The following is a 22,547-nucleotide window of genomic DNA, read 5'->3' as shown; positions in this document are numbered from 1 at the left end:
ACATCGTCAAAGCAGAAGTGACTTCAGAGAATAGGTCATAAAAGACATTGTGGCTTTCAGTTTACTCTCTTTTTCTCTTGGGTCATTTGCTCTGGGGGAAGCAAGTTGTCATGACGTGAATATATGTTGGTGGCCCTATTAAGAGGTCCATGTGCTAAGGAAACTGAGGCCCCCTGCCAAGAGTCACATGAGTGCGCCATCTTGCAAATGGAGCCCCACGCCCTGGTCAAGCCTTGAGATGACTGCAGCTCTGGCTGACAGCTTTACTACAGCCTCATCTGAGACCCTGAGCCACAACGACCCAGCCAAGTCACTCTCAGATTCCTAACACTCAGAAATTATGTGAAATAATAAACTGTTTGTTGTTTTAAGCCTCTAAGTTTTGGGGTAATTTGTTACTCAGTAGTAGATAACTAATAACACTTGTTTAACACAAGTTCTGTAATTCTTTTCAAAGAATTCTAGAAATAACTCCTTTTTTAAAATCTACTTCTTTAATGTATTTAAAACATTTATTTTAATTTTTTATTTTATATATTAGAGAATAGCCAATTAACAATGTTGTGATAGTTTCAGGTGGACAGCAAAGGGACTAAGCAATACATACACATGTATTCATTCTCCCCCAAACTCCCTTCCCATCCAGGATGCCACACAGCATTGAGAAAATAAATCCACTTCCTCTGAATAGAATATTTTGCCTCAAAATCAGCGACTATAAAGGATTTAGAACATGTGTAAAGGCAGGCAGTCATCTCCATCTCCAGTAAGCTTTCTAACTGAACGATAAATCAAGTGACTGACAACAATCATAATGAAATACCTTAATATTGTTGAGGTTGACCTCTTGCAAGTTGGGATCATTGGCTTTCATCTGCTGTAGACTTACTTCCACATTTGTGGGATTGGGTGGTTCCTCAAATACTGGCTTGACCTTTTCACCTTTGACCACATCTAAGACACAAGTTTTAATTTAAAAAATAAAACCTAAGGTCTCTCCCATAAAAATCAGAGACAACTCCCCCCCAAATGACCTTCTTTTCATTATTGATTCCAATAATATTCTAATATCAGTGACAGCAAGCTTATTCTCAACTCAGCAAGCAGAGGAATGGTGTGGCTCTGAGTTACAGCCTCCCAGGTTGGTGTTTTCAGCTGCAATGAGAAGTCTCAGTGGTTGATGCTCCATGGAGCCAAAAGTACAGGAGGCTCTACAGCAAACTCAAACTTCTAAAGGAATATCCACAGGTAGTTATAGCTGCTCCATATGGACCTCTTTCAAACTATAATAACCAAACCAAAGAATCTAAGATGCACAAAAATGAGTTCCTTTATTTCCCAAACCTTAATTCTTCCCTGGCCCATCTTCTGATTTCCATCTTGGAGCTTTAACTTTGAGGATGATATAGGAAGAGACAGGAATAGAAAAGAAGAAGTGGAAGAATTCTCAAAAGCAGTTAAGAAAATGCAATGTATGTAACACACAAAGGGTTCATATCTCAATATACACAGAGCTTCTACAAGGCAGTAAGATAACCCAGTGGAAAATGAACAGCTAATGATCAGAGCAATCTCTATCAGTCAACCAAAAAAAAAATATAAAAAGTAATTAAATTCTGAGAAATTTAAAAATGAGATACCATTTGATTTGCCAAAAAATGTAAAAAGATAATATTCAGAGTCAGCAACAATGTGGAGGAAAAAGCATCTTCATATATTGCTGGTGGGAAGGAGAGATATTCCATGTACAGAAATATTCAGTGTTGTCAAGATGTCAGTTCTTCCCAAATGCAATGCAATCCCAATCAAAATCTCAGAAGTTTATTTTTCAGATGTTAAAAAAATGATTATAAAGTTTATATAAAGAGGAAAAATACACAGAATAGCCAAAACAATATTGAAAGAGAAAAACAAATCCAGCAATTCAACTTAAAGAAGACTTAAAGCTATAGGAAGGAAGATAGTGATATTGGTGAAAATATACAAATAGATCAGTGGAACAGAATAGAGAGCCCACAAATAGACCCACATAAATACAATCAATTGATCTTTGACAAAGCAGCAAAGGTAATATAGTGAAGAAAAAAGTAGTCCTTTCAACAAACAGTGCTGGAACAACTGGACATCTACATGAAAGAAAAAATAAAAGAATCTAGATACAGACCTTATGGGCTTCCCAGATGGTGTTAGTGGTAAAGAAACAACCTGCTAATGCAGATGTAAGAGCTGGTTCAATCAATGGGTTGGGAAGATCCCCTGGAGGAAGGCATGGCAACCCACTCCAGTATTCTTGCTGGAGAATTCCATGGACAGAGAAGACTGGCAGGCTACCATACATAGGGTTGCAAAGAGTTGGACACGACTGAAGTGACTTAGTACACACACACTTTTTTTTTTTTTGTGACCTTACACTCTTCACAAAAATTAACTCAAAACAGATCACAGACCTAAATTTAAATGCAAAACTTTAGAACTCCTAGGAGATAACATAGGATAAAATCTAGATGACCTTGGGTTTGAAGATGAAGTTTTAGATACAGCCCTAAAGGCATAATCCTTAAAAGGAAGAACTGATTAACTGACATGCATTAAAATTAAACATTTATACTCTGCAGAAAATACTCTCAAGAGCAATGGGGAGATAAAGCACAGACTAGGAGAAAATATTTGCAAAAGATACATCTGATAGACTCATAGATATAGAGAAACAACTAGTGGTTACTAGTGGGGAGAAGGAGGAGGGGAGGGATACTATATGGGTATAGTGAAAAAAAGGGTTGTTATGGGATTATTTGAAATCATGTGTGTGAGTACATCAAGGCTGTATATTGTCTCCCTGTTTATTTAACTTATATGCAGAGTACATCATGTGGAATTCCGGGCTGGATGAGGCACAAGCTGGAATCAAGACTGCCAGCAGAAACATCAATAACTTCAGATATGCAGATGATACCACCCTTATGGCAGAAAGCGAAGAGGAACTAAAGAGCCTCTTGATGAAAGTGAAAGAGGAGGGTGGAAAAGTTGGCTTAAAACTCAACATTCAAAAAACTAAGATCGTGGCATCTGGTCCCATCATTTCATGGCAAATAGATGGGAAAACAATGGAAACAGTGACAACTTGATTTTTTTGGGTTCCCAAATCACTGCAGATGGTGACTGAAGCCATGAAATTAAAATATGCTTGCTCTTCAGAAGAAAAGCTATGACCAACCTAGACAGCATACTAAAAAGCAGAGACATTATTTTGCCGGCAAAGGTCCATCTAGTCAAAGCTATTGTTTTTCCAGTAGTCATGTATGAATGTGAGAGTTGGACTATAAAGAAAGCTGAGCGGCAAAGAATTGATGTTTTTGAACTGTGGTGTTGGAGAAGACTCTTGAGAGTCCCTTGGGCCGCAAGGAGATCAAACCAGTCAATCCTAAAGGAAATCAATCCTGAATATTCATTGGAAGGACCGATGTTAGCTGAAGTTCCAATACTTTGACCACCTGATGCAAAGAAGTTACTTATTGGGAAAGACCCTGATGCTGGGAAAGATTGAGGGCAGGAGGAGAAGGGGACGACAGAGGATGAGATGGTTGGATGGCATTACCAACTCAATGGACATGAGTTTGAGCAAGGTCTGGGAGTTTGGTGATGGACAGGGAAGCCTGGCATGCTGCAGTCCATGGGCTTGCAAAAAGTTGGACATCACTGAGTGACTGAATTGAACTGTGTGAAACTTTTGCAATTTGTAAAACATTATATAATTTTAAAAATCTTTGATTCATTTAAAAAAATCAGAAAAAAGACACATATGATAAAGCACTTACCCAACATATACAAAGAACTCTTAAAACTCAATAAGGAAACAGCATGATTTTAAAAATAAGCCAAAAAAGTTAAGAGATATTTCACCAAAGAAGATATATGAATGAAAAATAAGCATATGAAAAGATTCTCCACATCATATGTTATCAGGGAAATGCAAATTAAAATAGTGACACACCTATTAGAATGACCAAATTCTGGAACACTGACAAAACCAAATGCTGGTGAGGATGTGGAGCAACAGAAATTCTCCTTCATCGCTCATGGAATTCAAAACTAAACATCTTACCATAACATTCAGCAATCGTGCTCTTTTATGTTTACCCAAAGGAGTTTAAAATTTTTGTCCAAAATCTGAATACGGATATTTGTAGCAGCTTTATTCTTAATTTCCAAAATTTGGAAGCAACTAAGATGCGACAAGTTGACTCACTGGAAAAGACTCTGATGCTGGGAAGGATTGGGGGCGGGAGGAGAAAGGGACAACAGAGAATGAGATGGTTGGATGGCATTACCAACTCAATGGACATGAGTATGAGCAAGCTCTGGGAGTTTGGTGATGGACAGGGAAGCCTGGCATGCTGCAGTCCATGGGAGGAGAAGGTGACGACAGGGAATGAGATGGTTGGATGGCGTCACCAACTCGATGGACATGAGTTTGAGTGAACTCCAGGAGTTGGTGATGGACAGGGAGGCCTGGCGTGCTGTGATTCATGGGGTCACAAAGAGTTGGACACGACTGAGCGACTGAACTGAACTGAAGATGTCCTTTAGTAGGTGATCTGATAAACTGTGGTATATCCAAATAACGGAACATTATTCAGTGTTAAAAAGAAATGATCTATCACTGCCACATGATTTAGCAATTCCACTCCTGGGCATATGTCTAAAATAAGCAAAAACACTAATTTGAAAAGACACATGCATCTCCATGTTCACAGAAGTATTATTTACAATTGCCAAGATATGGAAGCAGCCTAAACATATATCAACAGATGAATGGATAATATATACACATATGTACAAACAAATATGGGCTACTACTCAACCATGATAAAGAATGAAATTTTACCATTTACAACAACATGGATTAACTTGGAAGGTAGTATGCTAAGTGAAATAAGTCAGATAGAGAAAGACAACTACTATAAGATGTCACTTTTTTTGTGAATCTTAAAAAAACAAATTAGTGAATATAACAAAAAGGAAATAAACTCACAGATACAGAGAACAAACTGGTGGTTACCAGTGGGGAGAGGAAACGGGGGGGAGCAAGACAGAGAATTAAGAATTCTCTTAATAGAGAATTAAGAAGTACCAATTCTTATGAATAAAATAAACTATAGGGATATATTATATAACATAGGGAATATAGCCAACTCCATAATAATATATAATAACTATTAATGAAGTATAACCTTTAAAAACTGTGAATCACTATGCTGTATACCTATAACATATAATATTGTACATCAACTGTTACTCTCAATAAAAAAAAGAAAGGCTCTATCAAATCTTGAAAAGACACAGAGGAACCTTAAATGCATATTACTAAGTGAAAGAAACCAGTCTGAATAGGCTACATACTATATGATTCCAATTATATGACATTCTGGAAAAGGCATAATGGAGACAGTTAAAAGATCAGCAGTTGCCAGAGGTTAGTGGGGAAGGAGAGATGAACAGGCAGAGCAGAGAGAAGTTTCAGGACAGTGAAACCACTCTGCCTGATACTGTAGTGGTGGAAACATGTCACTGTACATTTGTGCAAACCCACAGAATGCACAAACCCAGGAGTGAGCCCTGTGGTAAACTTTGGGCTCAGAGTGATAATGATGTGTCAGTGCAGGTTCATTAACTGTAACAAATGCACCACTCTGGGCAGGATATAGCTAAGTGGAGAGGCTGTGATATGGAACGGCATATCTCTGTACCTTTCTCTCAATTTTGCAGTGAACACAAAACTGCTCTAAAAAATAATATTTTAAAAAGTTAATGATATGTGTGTATGTGTATGTATAGAAGCCCAGTAGGCTATGCGCCAGACTTTTTTTCCATAACAAACATGTTGTCAGAATGTTACATTTTGGTATTGAGATTAAAAGGATGAATATTTTCCATTTGTATGCATAAGAAACCAGAAGGAAAATAAAAGGAATATTGCTCACTGTCTGGGTAAATTACCCAGTACAAATGGTGGTTGACAAGACACATTGCTGATATGAGAAAGCATTGCCAAAGTTACCATCAGAGAGAATAAAATATAATTTTATTAATAAAAGCTGTGATCTTCTGTGAGTTTTCATAACAGCTGAATCACACTGTACTGAAATTATCTGATTATTGATCTGTCCCTCCCACAGATAGATAAGTTCCTTTGGGCAGGCACCATCTTTTTTACCTTTGTACCCAAGCCTAGAACGTTCCTGACACAGTAAATATTTGGTAAACGACTGATGAATGAGTAAGTGAGCGAGGCTAATGAAGGGTGCATTTCTCCAGAAAATGGTGACAAAGAAGAGCGTGGTCTGGAATGTTCTGTGGCAAATCCACACCAGTGTGTCTTTCATGCTCTCTAGTGGAAGTAGGCACTCAAATTCTAATGACAAACATCCATTATTGAGACAAAGAGGCACTCAAATAGAGAAGGAAATTTATCTAAAATAGTACAGAAAATCAACCCTGAATATTCTTTGGAAGGACTGATGCCGAAGCTCCAATACTTTGACCACCTGATATGAAGAGCTGACTCATTGGAAAAGACCCTGATGTGGGGAAAGATTGAGGGCAAGAAGAAAAGAGGGCAACAGAGGATGAAAAGATTGGATGGCATTGGCGACTCAATGGACATGAGCTTGAGCAAACTCTGGAAGACAAGGAAGCCTGGCGTGCTGCAGTCCATGGACTCGCAAAGAGTCAGACACAACTTGGTGACTGAACAACAGCAACAATCACAAACATCCATAATTAAGACAAAAAAGATGTTTCTTGAATAGAGAAGGAAAACTTAGCTAAGATACTATAGCTAATTAAAGCATTGTTATGACATAAAACTCTCCTTTCTGTGCTGACTAAGCAAACCTTTTTATCTGTCCTTTCCTCCTTTGACTGAACCTATCAGGACAGAATTTGCCTGCAATGCAGGAGATTCCAGTTTGATTTCTGGTGTTGGGAAGATCCCCTACAGAAGGGATAGGCTACCCACTCCAGTGTTCTTGGGCTTCCCTTGTGGCTCAGCTGGTAAAGAATCTGCCTGCAATGTGGGAGACCTGGATTCAATCCCTGGGTTGGGAAGACCCCCTAGAGAAGGGAAAGGCTACCCACTCCAGTATTCTGGCCTAGAGAATTCCATGGACTGTGTAGTCCATGGAGTTGCAAAGAGTCGGACATGACTGAGTGACTTTCACTTTCACCAGGAGTGTGTTCTGGGCAACACACACTGATTGGTACTAGTCACACTGCCAGACAGAGCTCCCAGTGCTGGCCACTCTATTCTGATCTGATTGCTCACAGCCCAGTGATCCTTGGTGAACTGACAAAATCCACCTTCAAAGAATAAAAGAAATCCAGACTCCCCAGGGGACCAGTCAACAAGCATCTCTCCTATCAGCAACACCCGGAGGCTCCCAGGTTTCATAAAACCACAGATTTCACGTCAACTTACTTCTCACAGGCCCTTTGCCGCCTTTTGTGTTGGTTGTTTCTTCATCAAACTTGGGATTGTTGAGCAAATTGTGTACTCCAAGAACAGCTGAAAAGCAAAAATAATCTATGAATAAAACTTAAGTTTGAGAAAGCTTGTTAAGATGTCCACATTGTTAATTTTCCCTTTGCAGAACAATTCTTCATACCATAAAGGTAAGTCTCTTGACCTCACTTGCCTTGAGAAGTATGGGACACATGTATAGTATTAAATAAGCTTTTTTTTTTTAAATCCCTCCTCCTAAGATCACTAGCATTCTTCACATCTTTCTACATCTATATATGTGGTATCATGTAGGATCTGAGGGGCAATGGTCTCGTTGTCTCCAAATTGAAAATCTGCTTAGATCTCCTAGTTAAGTAGATTCATCCCTTAGGTTTTCTCATCTGTAAAATTTGAACGTATAATGATATTTTAAGCTCTAACATTATATAGACTATAGTATGTAGTTTTTCTGGAGACAAAGGGCTGAAAGATCATGGTCCTCTTTCAGTGTAAGCCTCCCCATTGCTTTCATATCTCAGTACTGAAAAGAGTGGTTTTTTTCCCCTTCTAGAGCATCCCAGGGTGAGAAATAAGAGACGGCAGCAATAAAAGGTCCCGTAAGCAGGCTGAAGGAAATGGCAACCCACTCCAGTGTTCTTGCCTGGAGAATCCCAGGGTCGGGGGAGCCTGATGGGCTGCCGTCTATGGGGTGGCACAGAGTCGGACACGACTGAAGTGACTTAGCAGCAGCAGCAGCAGCAAGCAGGCTGAAATTTTGAGTCTCCTGTACTACATAGAAGTTGCACCAGAGGGCAGTACAGTATGCAGGAGACAGCACTGGCCATAACTGATCGCGGAGCAGGCACTAACTGCCACTGCCCACCCAGCTTTCCCTTTGTTAGTGAAACTCCAGGTGAGGAATTCCAGGAGGCCTACTGGGGAAGGATCCCAGAATAATTTGCCAATGGTGGTAGGGGCTCACCCCTGAGCTCCTCATTCGCTGTAAACTATACTCTAGAAGGACAGCCCGTATAAGCAACAAAGGGTAAATGTTCAGAGCCAGCAAGTGCAGGGTCAGGAATAGTCAGCCTGAGTTTACATCCTGACTCTGCTACGTACTATCTGTATGGCTTGAGAAGTTGTTAAATGCCGCTGAGCCTCAGTTTCCCGATCTGTAAAACAGGGATAATCATTCAGTTCAGTTCAGTTCAGTCGCTTAGTTGTGTCCAACTCTTTGTGACCCCATGAATCACAGCACGCCAGGCTGTCCATCACCAACTCCCGGAGTTCACTCAAACTCATGTCCATTGAGTCGGTGATGCCATCCAGCCATCTCATTCTCTGTCTTCCCCGTCTCCTCCCACCCCCAATCCCTCATCATTACACTTTACCTATTACAAGGGTTAAATGACTTCCTATGTGTTACGCACTGTTCTACGTGCTTTACAAATTCTTGTTAAATAAGAATTTTTCACTGTGTTTTTGGCATTGTCTAGGGAGAATAAACACAGGACACTGAGATTATCCAACAAGCATATCTTGCTTTGGCCCCATATTCACTAAGCAACTTATCATTATAATTTCACTCCCCTTGTCAAGTTTTAATTTTAGAATAAGGCAGAGTTGGTTCTCCCGGGAGGAAGGTGATTATTGTTACTCATGTCTTCCAATGGAATAACAATGTGAAAACTCTTGCCAAAGCTGTGGACTGTTTTTCAAAGCACCTCTATCCTGTGGGGACCTAATGACCCTAATAATGTAAATTTCCATCCAATTAGTACACAAATACGCTGGTATACACATGGAATCTTTTTCAAAGGAAATACAAGAAACGGGAGGAAGCTTATATAATTAATTACATATTATTTTGTACTATTTGGGTTTTTTATTTAAAAAAAAAACTTTTTACTTTATATTGGATTATAGCCAATTAACAATGTTGTGATAGTTTCAGATGCACAGCAGAGTGACTTAGCCACACATATACATATATCCATTCTCCCCCCAAACTCCTCTCCCATTCAGACTGCCACATAACATTGAGTAGACTTCCCTGTGCTATACAGTAGGTCCCTTGTTGATTATCCATTTTAAATATAGCAATGTGTACATTTGATCCCAAATTCCCTAACTATCCCTTCCCTGGGTTTTTTCTATCTGTATGTATAACCAATTCACAATTCACATATAATAATTATTATTATACTGTTGCTATTGTTAAGAAAACAAGAAAAAATGAGCAGACTGGGCTGAATATGGATCTACTTTACTGGGGAAATATAACAGTAAAATGGGTTCTGCTCCATGGTTAGGTTAACAGAACTCTAAGTGGGAATCAAAAACAGTGACTGTGGGAAAGAACAAGAAATTTTGTGATTATAGAATGCCAAATGTGAAGCTCTTTTGAAGGCATAAGGTCTGTTATTTTATTGTTTAAATTCTCAACACTCCTTCATATTTCTTCTCTTTGATTTCTCACAGTAACTCTTGGATTTTGTAGGATAGGCATTACTATGGGTACTTTACAACTGAAATATGATTTTACATTTTATAGCTGAGATACAGTGAAATGTTTGCTCAGAGAGCTTAGGTGACCTGCCTCCAGCCTCTCAGCTGCCTAATGCCTGAAATCAACTTGATATCATAGTAAAAATCAACAGTGACACAGGGGCTCAGAGGCTGCTTCCAGGGAGTCAGTGCATGTCTGGAGGTCACGGAGCTAGACAAAAACCTTCAGAGCTGAGGACTAACCTGCAAGGTCATAGAGTTCAGTGTCGGAGGCGCTGGCCAAAGCTTCTTCCAGTTCTGGGTCCAGGGTCACCTTTTCTTCTTTATGAGTTTCCACGGGCTTTTCTTTGGGGATAAAGACTCTCCCTTTAAATCAGAAGAAAAACAAAAACATTGTGTGCTGCTGCCTTGTTATAGGGGAAGTGAACTAACCAGAGAATGTACAGCTCTGCTCATTAAAAGCTGAAGCATTAAACCAATGCAGGTCTAACCAGGATTAGTGGATTTGTGACATTGGCATCATCTCAGAAATTAAGGAATCCTAGTTAGACATGCTCCTGGGTCACTGGTGGTCTTCCTGGGACCCTGTGTACACCTCACTCTGATCCTTCCACTCTTTCTGGAAACCTTGCTCTCTGCTCCTTTAACCCAATCATGTGGCTTCTCCTAAGCTCCCCTGAGCAGCTGTCCAGCCCGTCTGGACCCCTATTTATTACTCTGACTGCTCCTAGATGCCTAACGCCCTAAGAACCATCTGCAGATTAATCTGGATCAGAGCTAATTCACCATAGCTGCTCCCCAGACCTCTCCTCCGAGAACAGAGGACAACAGCTTTCCTCTTGTTATTCTCTCACTACCCTAATTCTGCAAGTTAATTGGCCTTTTATTGAAGAGTTGACATTACAATTTATTTTTTCCTTCACAATTAGTCTAACAATAACCATGCTGCCATAGAAACAGCTCCATGTTTCTACTGCAAACCTTGGTTATTTGCCCAATTTGTCACTGCCCAACCTTACTTTCTTAATAAAATGACATCATCAGTGGTTCACGAGCTGTTGGATGCACATAGTTCAGAGCAGCCATGACGCTGCATAGGGAAGGCAGCAGCCAAGGAGCTGGTACTCCTGCTACCGTGGCCACAGCACAGAAGCTCAGAGATGGCATTCATTCTAATCCACGTTGTCCAATGCCTGCCCCATGCCAGTTTCTGTGCCAGGATGCAAGAGAGACACAGTTCCACTGTGGATCTCAGATTCATGTGTCAAACATACAAAACTGGAAGTAAGTAAACAAAAGGATGAATGCTGTCACAGTGCTAGGAGAGCAATAAATGGATGTCATGCTAGAAGGAGTGTGTTTTAGACAGAGAGGTCAGGGAAAGCTAGAGGCCTTGACATTTAAGCTGGGACTCTCAGGAGGTAAAAAACGGGGAGGCAGGTCAGAGAGAAGAAGACCTTGGTATGGGAAAAGAACTTGGCAGGTTTGGGGAATGGAGTGAGGACAGTGGGGCTGAGCTTAGTGAGGGGAGGAGAGATGCAGTCAGAGAGGTGGGCCAGATGAGCTCTCCATGACTCTGAGCATCATGGAAATGGTTTGAGACATTAAGCAGGGAAAGACATGATCAGATCTGTGTTTTAAAAAGACAATGGATGCCACGAAGTTATCAGCAATTCCAGTCGTATTTTGGGGACCAAGTCACTGTTTACAGCTGAGGAACCTGGATAGGGGATTGGTAGCCACTTTTCCTCCAAAGGGGAGCTCAGGGTGGGGAGCTAGGAAGGAGGATTTTCCTGTCTTAGTTCAGAGCTCACTCCCTGCTGAAGGAACATCCTCAGACCCCTTCCAGGTCTATCAGAATGTTTCTCACTAGACCACATGCTCCCTGAGGGCAGGGCAGGGTTTGCCCTGTGGTCCCAGCACCTGGCACAGGGCTCTGAAGCCAGGAAGTGGCTGGTAGATTCTAGATGAGCAGATAATTAACTGCACTGGCCTCCAGCGGAAGCATCTAACACAACAGAGGCAGACCTGGGGTAGACACCAGGAACTGGGACAGTCCCCAGTCAAGAGGAACATGCCCATGCTTGATGCTGCTTTACACTTCCAACTGCTTCTTTGGGGCTTAAATTTTTTTTTTTTTAATGAAATGAATTTGAATACCATTACACTCTAAGTATTCATTTTGGACTTCCCAGGTGGTGCTAGTGGTAAAGAACCCACCTGCCAATGCAGGAGACCTAAGGGATGTGGGTTCGATCCCTGGGTGGGGAAGATCCCCTGGAGGAGGGCATGGCAACCCACTCCAGTATCCTTGCCTGGAGAATTCTATGGACAGAGGAGCCTAGTGGGCTACTGTCTATAGTGTTGCAAAGAGTCAGACACGACTGAAGCAATTTAGCACAGCACAGCACATTCAATTAATTAGCCTATGGGTTCCTTTTTCTGCCCCCTTACTCAAGCAGATTATTACTTTTTTGGGCTAAGCAGATTTTTTTTTTTTTATAAATTATGGTTACCTGTGTGGGATTCAGAAGCCAGATTCACACTTTTCTAATGACAATATTCTTTCTTTTGAACTGGCAGCTTCTTTTGTTGTTCTTGCTGTTCAGATCTTTAATTTCTTTGCACATTAGTCTGTATTTTTTAAAATTTTATTGAAGTATAATCAATTTACAATATTATATCAGTTTTAGGTATACAACAGAGTGATTCAATATTTTATAAATTATATTTAAAGTTATCACAAACGAATGCTTATATTTTCCTGTGCTGTACAGTACATCCTTGTTACTTACTAACTTTACACATAGTAGTTTGTGTTTCTTAGTCCCATACCTCTGTCTCACCCTTCCTTTCCTTTCTTTCCTTTCTGGTAGCCACTAGTCTGTTCTCTGTAGCCTACATCTTCTGCCATGGTTCTTTTTTTTTTTTAATTAATAGACTTCATTTTTTGGAGCAGCTTTAGGTTAGCATTGGAAAGTACAGACAGTTCCCATGTCTGCCCTGTCCCTAATTCACAACCTTCCCTCTAATGACAGCACACAGCACAGTGTGTACTTGTTACAACTGCTGAACCTACACTGACATCATTGTTACCCCACATCTATAGTTTATATTGGTGTTCACTCTTTTTTTAAAAAATTGGGGTATAGTTGCTTTACAACATTGTACAACAAAGTGAATTAGCTATATGTAGTCGGGAAGATCCCCTGGAGAAGGAAACGGTAACCCATTCCAGTATTCTTGCCTGGAGAATCCCATGGACGGAGAAGCCTGGTAGGCTACAGTCCACGGGGTCGCAAAGAGTTGGACACGACTGAGCGACAGAACGGAACGGATACATATATATGGGAAAGACTCTGATGCTGGGAGGGATTGGGGGCAGGAGGAGAAGGGGATGACAGAGAATGAGATGTGGATAGTATCACCGACTCAATGGACATGAGTTTGAGTGAACTCCGGGAGTTGGTGATGGACAGGGAGGCCTGGTGTGTTGTGATTCATGGGGTCGCAAAGAGTCGACAGGACTGAGCGACTGAACTGAACTGAACTGATACATATATATATCTCCTTCCTCTTTGCTCTTCCTCTAACCTGTCCCTCATCCTACCCATCTAAGTCCCCACAGAGCTCCGAGCTAAGCTCCCTGTACTGTGCAGCAGGTTCCCACTGGCTATCTCTTTACACATGGCAGTGCACACAACCCCAATACCCCGATTGATCCCACCTCCCTCCCGGGCCAGGCCCATATGTCCATTCTCTATGTCTGTCTCTATTCCTGCTCTGCAAACAGGTTCATTTGTACCAGTTTTCTATATATGTATTAACATATGATACTTGTTTTTCTCTTTCTGACTTACTTCACTCCACCTCAATATCCATCAACAGATGAATAAATAAAGAAGATGTGGACTATACACAATGGAATATTACTCAGCCATAAAAAGGAACAAAATTGGGTCATGTAGAGACATGGAGGGCTCACCCTTGGTGGTGTACGGTCTGTGGGTCTGGACATGTGTATACACACATATGTCCACCAGCCATGATGCTTTTTAACCCTGCTGAATCCAGTTCAGGCTTAGTTCCCACTCTCAGGCCAGTTTCCTCACCTGACCCTCCACAACAATACACTGGGGTATTTATGTTATCAGACTCCACCTGTGGTCCTTACCTTTCTTTTCTCCAGTGAAGGGCACAAAGTCTTCCCTGTCTTTCTGTTCCAAAGCCTCCTTCTCCAGATACATAAGGAGATGCTCGCGGTCAAACGGGCCTGTGGCTGCTTTCTGTGTCTGGTCTTTCTGTCGAAATCCAGCTGGCAGCAGTGCACTCTGATGAGACAGAGGAACGAACAGGAAAGGGGGTGTCTGATATGTTTCCCCTCCCTGACCCCTGCTGTGCAGGGGGAGCTTGGGCACAGCACAGCTGGCAGAGATGAGGGCTGGAGTTCTGGCATATCTTTGAGGCCCTATTCACCCTAACATTCTGTGCTGATGGGGGTTGTTTCCAAAGAGCTCAGGCAGAACTCGGGTGGCTGAAACAGCCTCAGACTGCCACACATGCTTTCCAGAACATGGTAGCAAAAGGCCAGCCACCCTTCACAGCCTCTTTCCTTACAGATCCCACTTAGGTCTGTCCAGCAGTGCTCCCAGGCATGCATATGGAAAAGCCAATGTGGCCACACTCTCTTATTTCTTTTTTTTTATTTTAAAAAAGCTTTTTTTTGGCTGTGTTGGGTCTTCATTGTCTCGTGGGCTTCTCTAGGTGTGGCACTTGGGTTTAGTTCTTCTGAGTCATGTGGGATCTTAAGTTTCCCATCCAGGGATCGAACCCATCTCCCTTGCATTGGGAGGTGGATTCTTAACCACTGGACCACAAGGGAAGTCCCCACACTCATTTCTAATCTCTCCTGGGAAACATCCAAGCTGATAAGTGAACATTATGATAGCTATTGATATCTGCTTGATTAAACATAGAGGTATTTAAGTTTAAAAAGTAAAAAAAGATACTTGCATTGTTTTAAGTAAAAACAATATCCAAATTATCTGGCATTATAGAATATCATATAAATATTTTAGTGGATGTTTTTATTTACAGTAAAATCACTATTTTAGATGTCTCTGCCTCTAAGTTTGAGATAATACTAGCAGGGCTGAAGAAAGTGCTTGCTAAACAAATATTGTAACAAGCTATTTACCTTTGTAAGAGCTCATAAAAACATGAGATACTCCAGTTAAATGTTTGATATTACTGTTACAGTTATTCTAATCTATCCATTATTGTGAGATCACCAATATTTTAACTTGTTTATCTATGCTAAAAAAATGAGATATTTAAAATGTCTGCTTTGGGGGTTAAAGATTTGGTTTAAATACCATCTCTGACATTTACCAGGTTACCAGTATGGGATCTTATGTAAATTACTTTTCCTGGTCTGTCCCCTTATTTATGAAATGGGGATAATATAATTTAAGTCAAGGACTTCTGGGCCCAGCAGAATACATGACTCAGAATAAACTTGGTCGTGTTTGTTTCCTTTCTTTTTCCTTCCTTTTTCCATCAGTCAGTCTAGTCCTTCTTGGAGTCAATGGAAAGTATTTTCTGGCATTTACATTAAACTGGTTTTTGAGAAATGCAATTGCCACATCAAATATGTGGCTACTGAGGTTCTCCATGGTTTATAAAAAAGTAAGTGATTCAGAACCAATTAGGGAAGAACACAGAATCTGCATTTGGAGCTCAGGGATTCCTACACTATTGCTTAGGACATGCTACATCATTCATCCCACCTTATCACACTAACCACCTGCTTCAGTTCCAGGTCACTAACCTCGGGATCTAGGTCATCAAGAACATTTTCCAACTGTTTCAGTTCCTCTTCTGAGAGTTTGCCAAGAAGCTCATCTTCATCAATGTTCTTGTATTTCTCCAGCTCTTTTTGAAAAGGGAGTGCCATGGTTTCTTATATGCCTTTCTCATGGGCCATGAACATTTAACTGGGCCAGCTTCCTGAGACTTCAGAATACTAATAAGAAGAAAGAAAGACTGTTACCTCCTTTTGATAAATAGGACTTATTAGCAGGAGACAGAGCTATGCTATATGCTATGGAGTCTTTCCACTGGACGAAATAGTCAACAAAATAAGTAGTATCATTTTCATCTATAGAGCAGCCTGTCTGCTTACAAAGTATTTTCATACATATTATCTCCATTATTTAGATTTTTACAATGACCTGGAAAGGAAGCCCACAGAGATATACATATCACATTTTACAGATGAATATTCTGAGGCCCAAGTGAAACATGAGGCAAGGGGGCAGGGCACAACTTTTAAAAGAATGACATAGCCATAGGACATGACAAAAATTGGTTAGAACCAACAAGGTCCAAGGTGGCAGAAGATGTGACTTCCAGTAGACATTGAGCCTTATTATATGCTCACTGTAACACATTAGCATCTAAATGACACATCCACAGGAGCCATGATAATTCTGAGGTCAACAAGCAAAGGCCAAAAAGTGGGCAGTGGCCCATTTCCTGGAAATCTCCATCCTTTTCCCCAAATAGCTGGAATACTCCTCCCCCTCATTCAGTTTCAGTTCAGTCGCTCAGTTGTGTCTGACTCTTTGTGACCCCATGGACTGCAGCATGCCAGGCTTCTCTGTACTTCACAATGTCCTGGAGTTTGATCAAGCTCATGTCCATTGAGTCAGTGATGCCATCCAACCATCTTATCTTCTGTCGTCCCCTTCTCCTCCCGCCTTCAATCTTTCCCAGCATCAGGGTCTTTTCCAATGAGTCAACTCTTCGCATCAGGTGGCCAAAGTATTGGAGTTTCAGCTTCAACATCAGTCCTTCCAATGAACACCCAGGACTGATCTCCTTTAGGATGAACTGGTTGGATCTCCTTGCAGTCCCAGGGACTCTCAAGAATCTTCTCCAACACCACAGTTCAAAAGCATCAATTCTTCGGCGCTCAGCTTTCTTTAATGTCCAACTCTCACATCCATACATGACTAACGGAAAAACCATAGCTTTGACTAGATGGACCTTTGATGGCAAAGTAATGTCTCTGCTTTTTAATATGCTCTCTAGGTTGGTCATAACTTTTCTTCCAAGGAGTAAGCGTCTTTTAATTTCATGGCTGCAATCAGCATCTGCAGTGATTTTGGAGCCCAAATAAATAAAGTCTGACACTGTTTACACTGTTTCCCCATCTATTTTCCATGAAGTAATGGGACCAGATGCCATGATCTTAGTTTTCTGAATGTTGAGTTTTAAGCCAATTTTTTCACTCTCCTCTTTCATCAAGAGGCTTTTTAGTTCCTCTTCACTTTCTGCCATAAGGGTGGTGTCATCTGCATATCTGAGGTTATTGATATTTCTCCTGGCAATCTTGATTCCAGCTTGTGCTTCATCCAAACCAGTGGTTCTTGTGATATACTCTGTATATAAGTTAAATAAGCAGGGTGACAATATACAGCTTGACGTACTCCTTTCCCAATTTGGAACCAGTCTGTTGTTCCATGTCCAGTTCTAACTGTTGCTTCTTGACCTGCACACAGATTTCTTAGGAGGCAGGACAGGTGGTTTGGTATTCTCATCTGTTTAAGAATTTTCCACAGTTTGTTGTGATCCACACTGTCAAAGGCTTTGGCATAGTCAATATAGCAGAAGTAGATGTTTTTCTGGAACTCTCTTGCTTTTTCGATGATCTAGTGACATGTTGGCAATTTGATCTCTGGCTCCTCTGCCTTTTCTAAATTCAGCCTGAACATCTGGAATTTCACAGTTTACGAAATTTCACAGTTGAAGCCTGGCTTGGAAAATTTTGAGCATTACTTTGCTAGCATGTGAGATGAGTGCAATTGTCCAGTAGTTTGAGCATTCTTTGGCATTGCCTTTCTTTGGGATTGGAATGAAAACTGACCTTTTCCAGTCCTGTGGCCACTGCTGAGTTTTCCAAATTTGCTGGCATATTGAGTACAGCACTTTCACAGCATCATCTTTTAGGATTTGAAATAGCTCAACTGGAATTCCATCACCTCCACTGGCTTTGCTCATAGTGATGCTTCCTAAGGCCCACTTGCCCCCTCCCCCTCATTAGCCTATGAAATTACCCATTGCTATAAAAACTGACAACCCCATACACTGGTGCTGCTCTAGCCTCCCAGGATGGCCCACACTCTGTGAAGTGTGTTTCTAAATAAATCTACTTAGTACCTATAAATTTGGAGAAGGCAATGGCACCCCACTCCAGTACTCTTGCCTGGAAAATGCCATGGACGGAGAAGCCTGGTAGGCTGCAGTCCATGGGGTCGCTAAGAGTCAGACATGACTGAGTGACTTAGCAGCAGCAGCAGCAGCAACCTATAACTTTGTGTCTCACTGAATTTGTTCTGCAATGAGACATTAAGAACCCAAGCTTCATTAAGTCCTGAGACCAGGTGTGTGCTCTCAGTTAAAAGATTGCAGGTTCAAACCCCAATCAGAGTTGCATGGTTTACACAAGCGACTGAGCGCCTTGCTAGAGGTCTCAGAGCTGGGATGTGCCAGGCCTGCAGAGTCCCCGTGGAGTGAATGCCTTCCCACCAGATTACTCTGCCTCCTTCAGCTTTCCACAGAGAACAACAATGCACTAATTGTAAGGCAGTTGTAAGGAGCAGACTTGTGTCTTTTCAGAGGGAGAGTGATGTGAAGAATACAAAATGGGTCTCATTCAGGAAAGAGAGTTTGAACTATCCGTGTGAGGAAGCATTGTCAATAAACTCCCCTGCAAGTAAACTAAGGCAGAGTCTAAAATTCTGGCTACTCTCTCCACTCTTCTCCCTTCTTTTCTTCTTTCTCCACCTCCCATTCTCTTTCTAGTCTCATTTTCTTTTTGTTTCTCCCTAATTCTTTGTGCATGCTAAGTCACTCCAGTCATGCCCGATTCTTTGCGACCCCATGGACCGTAGCCCACCAGGCTCCTCTCTCCATGGGATTCTCCAGGCAAGAATACTGGAGTGGGTTGCCATGTCCTCCTCCAGGGGATCTTTTCGACCCAGGGAATAAACCCACATCTCTTATATCTCCTGCATTGGCAAGCTGGTTTTTTACCACCTGGTGCCACCTGGGAAGCTGTAGTTCTCTGTGCCCCTATTTTTTTTTCAACTTTCTCTTTTTATACTACCTCCCTCCTAAACTTCCACTCAAAATGAAAATTTTCTCCAATCCCTTTTTTCTGGCAGAGGGACTTTACCAATCTTCTCTAGAAAGATAATACTGCATTCAGGAAATAGCAATGTGCTTAACTGACTGTGTTTCTCCTTTGGCAGTATTAATATCAAGCAGATATTTCAAGGCAATAAATACTTGCGTAAACCTACTGTTTGCCAGGCATGGTTCTAAAAAACAGGAATACACAGATAAATAAGATATGACCCCTTCCCCAAGGAGATCACAGCTCAGTGATATATACATATGTGTGTGTGTATACGTATATATATGTACATATGTATAGGATGTCTTCCCTATACGTCTTGCCAAAGAACCAGGGCTTTATTCTGTTCCAGATGGGGAGTTACTATACATTTTTCAGTAGATATATAACCTTTGATATATAGGCTGCAAAGCATGTTACAGCCCTCAGCCACTGCAGCCAGCCCAACGGTGCACCCTGAGGGGACTCAGGATAGGAAAGAACAGAATACTGGCTCCAGATAAGGTGTATATCAAAGGAGTGATTTCAGTGAGCCCAGTCTTTTGCAGCTCCCCACACATAAAGTGCTAAATTCGTTAACTTGAGATGTTTGGTTTTCATTAATTAATAGTAATCTTTTGATGGTCTGATTCCCTGGTTTTTGTAGCGAAAACCCCTATATATACAGGTTCCTAGCATACCTCTTGGAGAAGGAAATGGCAACCCACTCCAGTGTTCTTGCCAGGAGAATCCCAGGGATGGCAGAGCCTGGAGGGCTGCTGTCTATGGGATCGCACAGAGTTGGACACGACTGAAGCGATTTAGCAGCAGCAGCAGCATACCTCTCAGAGTTATCTGAGAGACTTCTGACCAAGTTTGAGTTCTCAGAAAGCCCACTGAATAAAACACAATTCTCAGCTTTGAGGTTGTGCATTTGTTTTCAGTCGACAAGTGTTATAACAGAAGTCATGCACACAGTAGGATGGGGTAGGGGAGTTGAGCAGAAACTGTGAAAAAATTTGTGTTTGAGTCTTGAAGGAAAGGGTCATAAGGTGGATGATGTATGCAGGGAAAGGCAACAGCATGAACAAAGGTACAGGATAAGGAAGTACATGAGGGACTCCCCCAGGGGTTCAGTGGTTAAGACCTTGCACTTTGACTGCTGGGGACTCTGGTTCAATAGCTGGTTGGGAAACAAAGATCCCATATGTTGCACAGTGTGGCCAAAAAACAAAAATAAAACAAAGACAAAAAACAAAGTACATGATGTTTGGTTAATGGCTGGTGTGGCTAGAGGGGAGGAGCAGGTGGGAGAGGAAACAACAAAAGACGAGGTGGGGCCACCTGTGAAGGGCCTTCCCTACACATCTTGCCCAAATCTGGGCTTTATTCTGTTCTAGACGGGGACTCACTACACAGTTTTCAAGTACAGGAGTTGGTCTGAGAAAACTTGTTTTCAATAAGGTAATTCAACTAGTAAGAATGAAAAACAAGTTGTTATAGAAAGAGACTGGATGTGGGTGCGCCACTTAAGAGCTGTCGGAATATTGTTCCTCTCTCCTTATTCTACTGTTTACCATGTACTAGTTTGTGGTTTTCTATTTTGGTGTCTTTTCCATATACAATGTAACTCTCTTTCCCTTCTGTCACCCTCCCTTCTTTTAAACTTCAATTGCAATATTCCAGTAAAAAAAAAACCAAAACCAAAACAAGCCAGAAAAAACCCTATCCTACTAAAATCAGAGAAACCAACTGGACTGTATATACTATTTTCTGGTCCCAACTACAACTAATTTATTATGTGAGTCTGGACAAGAATCTCAGCCTGCCACACTCTTAGCTATCAAATGAAATGGTTGAACTACCCTATCGAATAGATTCTAAGACATACAGTTTCTCACATTTAACACTTGGAAACTGAGGACTATCCCACACTGATGGTCCTATAATTACTTGTGACCTAGCAGTGGTCATATCTGCCATGCCTATACATATATAAATATGAAAAGCAACAGCTTTGAAACTAGCAAAAGGGGTGTCAGGGGTTTGCAAAATGTCCCAGGGACTTTTTAAAAGAGTGAAACACTCTTTTAAAACTTATCATAAGGTTTAAGAGCCAATATCAAAGGCTTTTAGATCTTCTACAGGTTTTTTAAAATTTAATTTAAATAATTTACCATTTATTTAAATTAAAAAAAATTACCACTCTTCATGGCACAGAGGAGATATTGTGTGAAAAAGACCAGTGATTCAGAAAGTTGGAATCTGAACATGAAGAAGCTTTAAGACTATTAACCAATTCATTCCCATTTTCCCTTTTTATGTATGCACAGAGGTGATATGTGATTTTTTTTAAACCATGCGCATTCATAGAAGTTTTATTTGTAATAGCCAAAGCTGTAAACAACCTGAATGATCATTAGTAGGTGAGTAGATAAACAAATTGGGGTACACCCACCTAATGGAACTGAGAAGGAGGATATTTCCTGCCATATCAGTAAACAAAGGATCTCACAGTCATCAGTGATTGCAGCCACCATCAATGCTGAGCCCCGAAGGAACTCAGGAAGGAAAGAATACCTGCCATCTAGCAGCCATCAGCCACAGTCATGCTCTACAGTAAGCCTTGAGGAAAGTCAGGATGTGAAAACAGGATACTGGCCCCAGAGAGGTGAGGAATATATCAAAGGAATGATTTCAGTGAGCCCAGACTCCTGCATTTTCCCATATATAGAAAAACACTAAGTTCCTTAATTTGAGATATCTGGTTTCCCTTTAATTAACAATAATCTTTTGATGTTCAGACTACTTGCCCTTTGTTGCAAAACTTCTATATAACCTGCCACCCCCATTTGCCTCCTCAAAGTGGTCTCTCAGGATTACTTGAGATGCTGTCTCCCAGGCTTGACATCCTAAAAAATCCCACTGAATATAACATAACTCTCAACTTTTAGGTTGTGAATATTTTTTAAGTCAACAGAATCTACTCAGAAATAAAAAGTAATGAACTATTGATACACACAACAACAGAGATGAATCTCAAACAATTATACTGAATGAAAGAAGCCACACCAAAAAGAATATATGTGGCATAGTTCCATTTGTCTAAAATTCTAGAAAATGTAAACTGATCTATATGACAGCAAGCATATCAGTAGTTGCTTAGGGATGGAAGAGAGGTAGGGAGGGGAAGAGGAATATGAAGGGGCATGAGGAAATTTGGTGGGTTTGTCATAATCGCTTCACAGGTGTATGCATTTGTCAAAACTCATCAAACTTTTGCTTCAAATATATGCATTTTTTGAATGTCATATCAAACTATGTGTAAATCTAAAACAGCTCTTCAATAAAGTAAAA

At 41.0% G+C, this 22,547-nt stretch overlaps 1 protein-coding gene across 1 annotated transcript in view; it reads right to left on the bottom strand.

Moving 5' to 3' along the window:
- The window catches only part of TMOD2 (tropomodulin 2), a 61,594-nt gene that overhangs the window by 29,181 nt on the left and 9,866 nt on the right, over positions 1-22,547 (bottom strand). The window contains exons 2-6 of the mRNA XM_055436449.2: positions 15,840-16,034; positions 14,184-14,340; positions 10,253-10,375; positions 7,478-7,564; positions 824-954 (exon numbers count right to left, since the gene is read on the bottom strand). Of these exons, the coding sequence (XP_055292424.2) occupies positions 824-954; positions 7,478-7,564; positions 10,253-10,375; positions 14,184-14,340; positions 15,840-15,965 (624 nt within the window). The 5' untranslated portion in view covers positions 15,966-16,034. The remainder of the gene's footprint in view (positions 1-823; positions 955-7,477; positions 7,565-10,252; positions 10,376-14,183; positions 14,341-15,839; positions 16,035-22,547) is intronic.

The sequence above is a fragment of the Moschus berezovskii genome, chromosome 9 (assembly GCF_049115385.1).
Source record: "Moschus berezovskii isolate FMDL1 chromosome 9, NW_MosBer_1.0, whole genome shotgun sequence".
Taxonomy (NCBI): Eukaryota; Metazoa; Chordata; class Mammalia; order Artiodactyla; family Moschidae; genus Moschus; species Moschus berezovskii.
The sequence above is the reverse complement of the archived record's forward strand: the minus strand, read 5'-3'. Positions and strand labels throughout refer to the sequence as shown.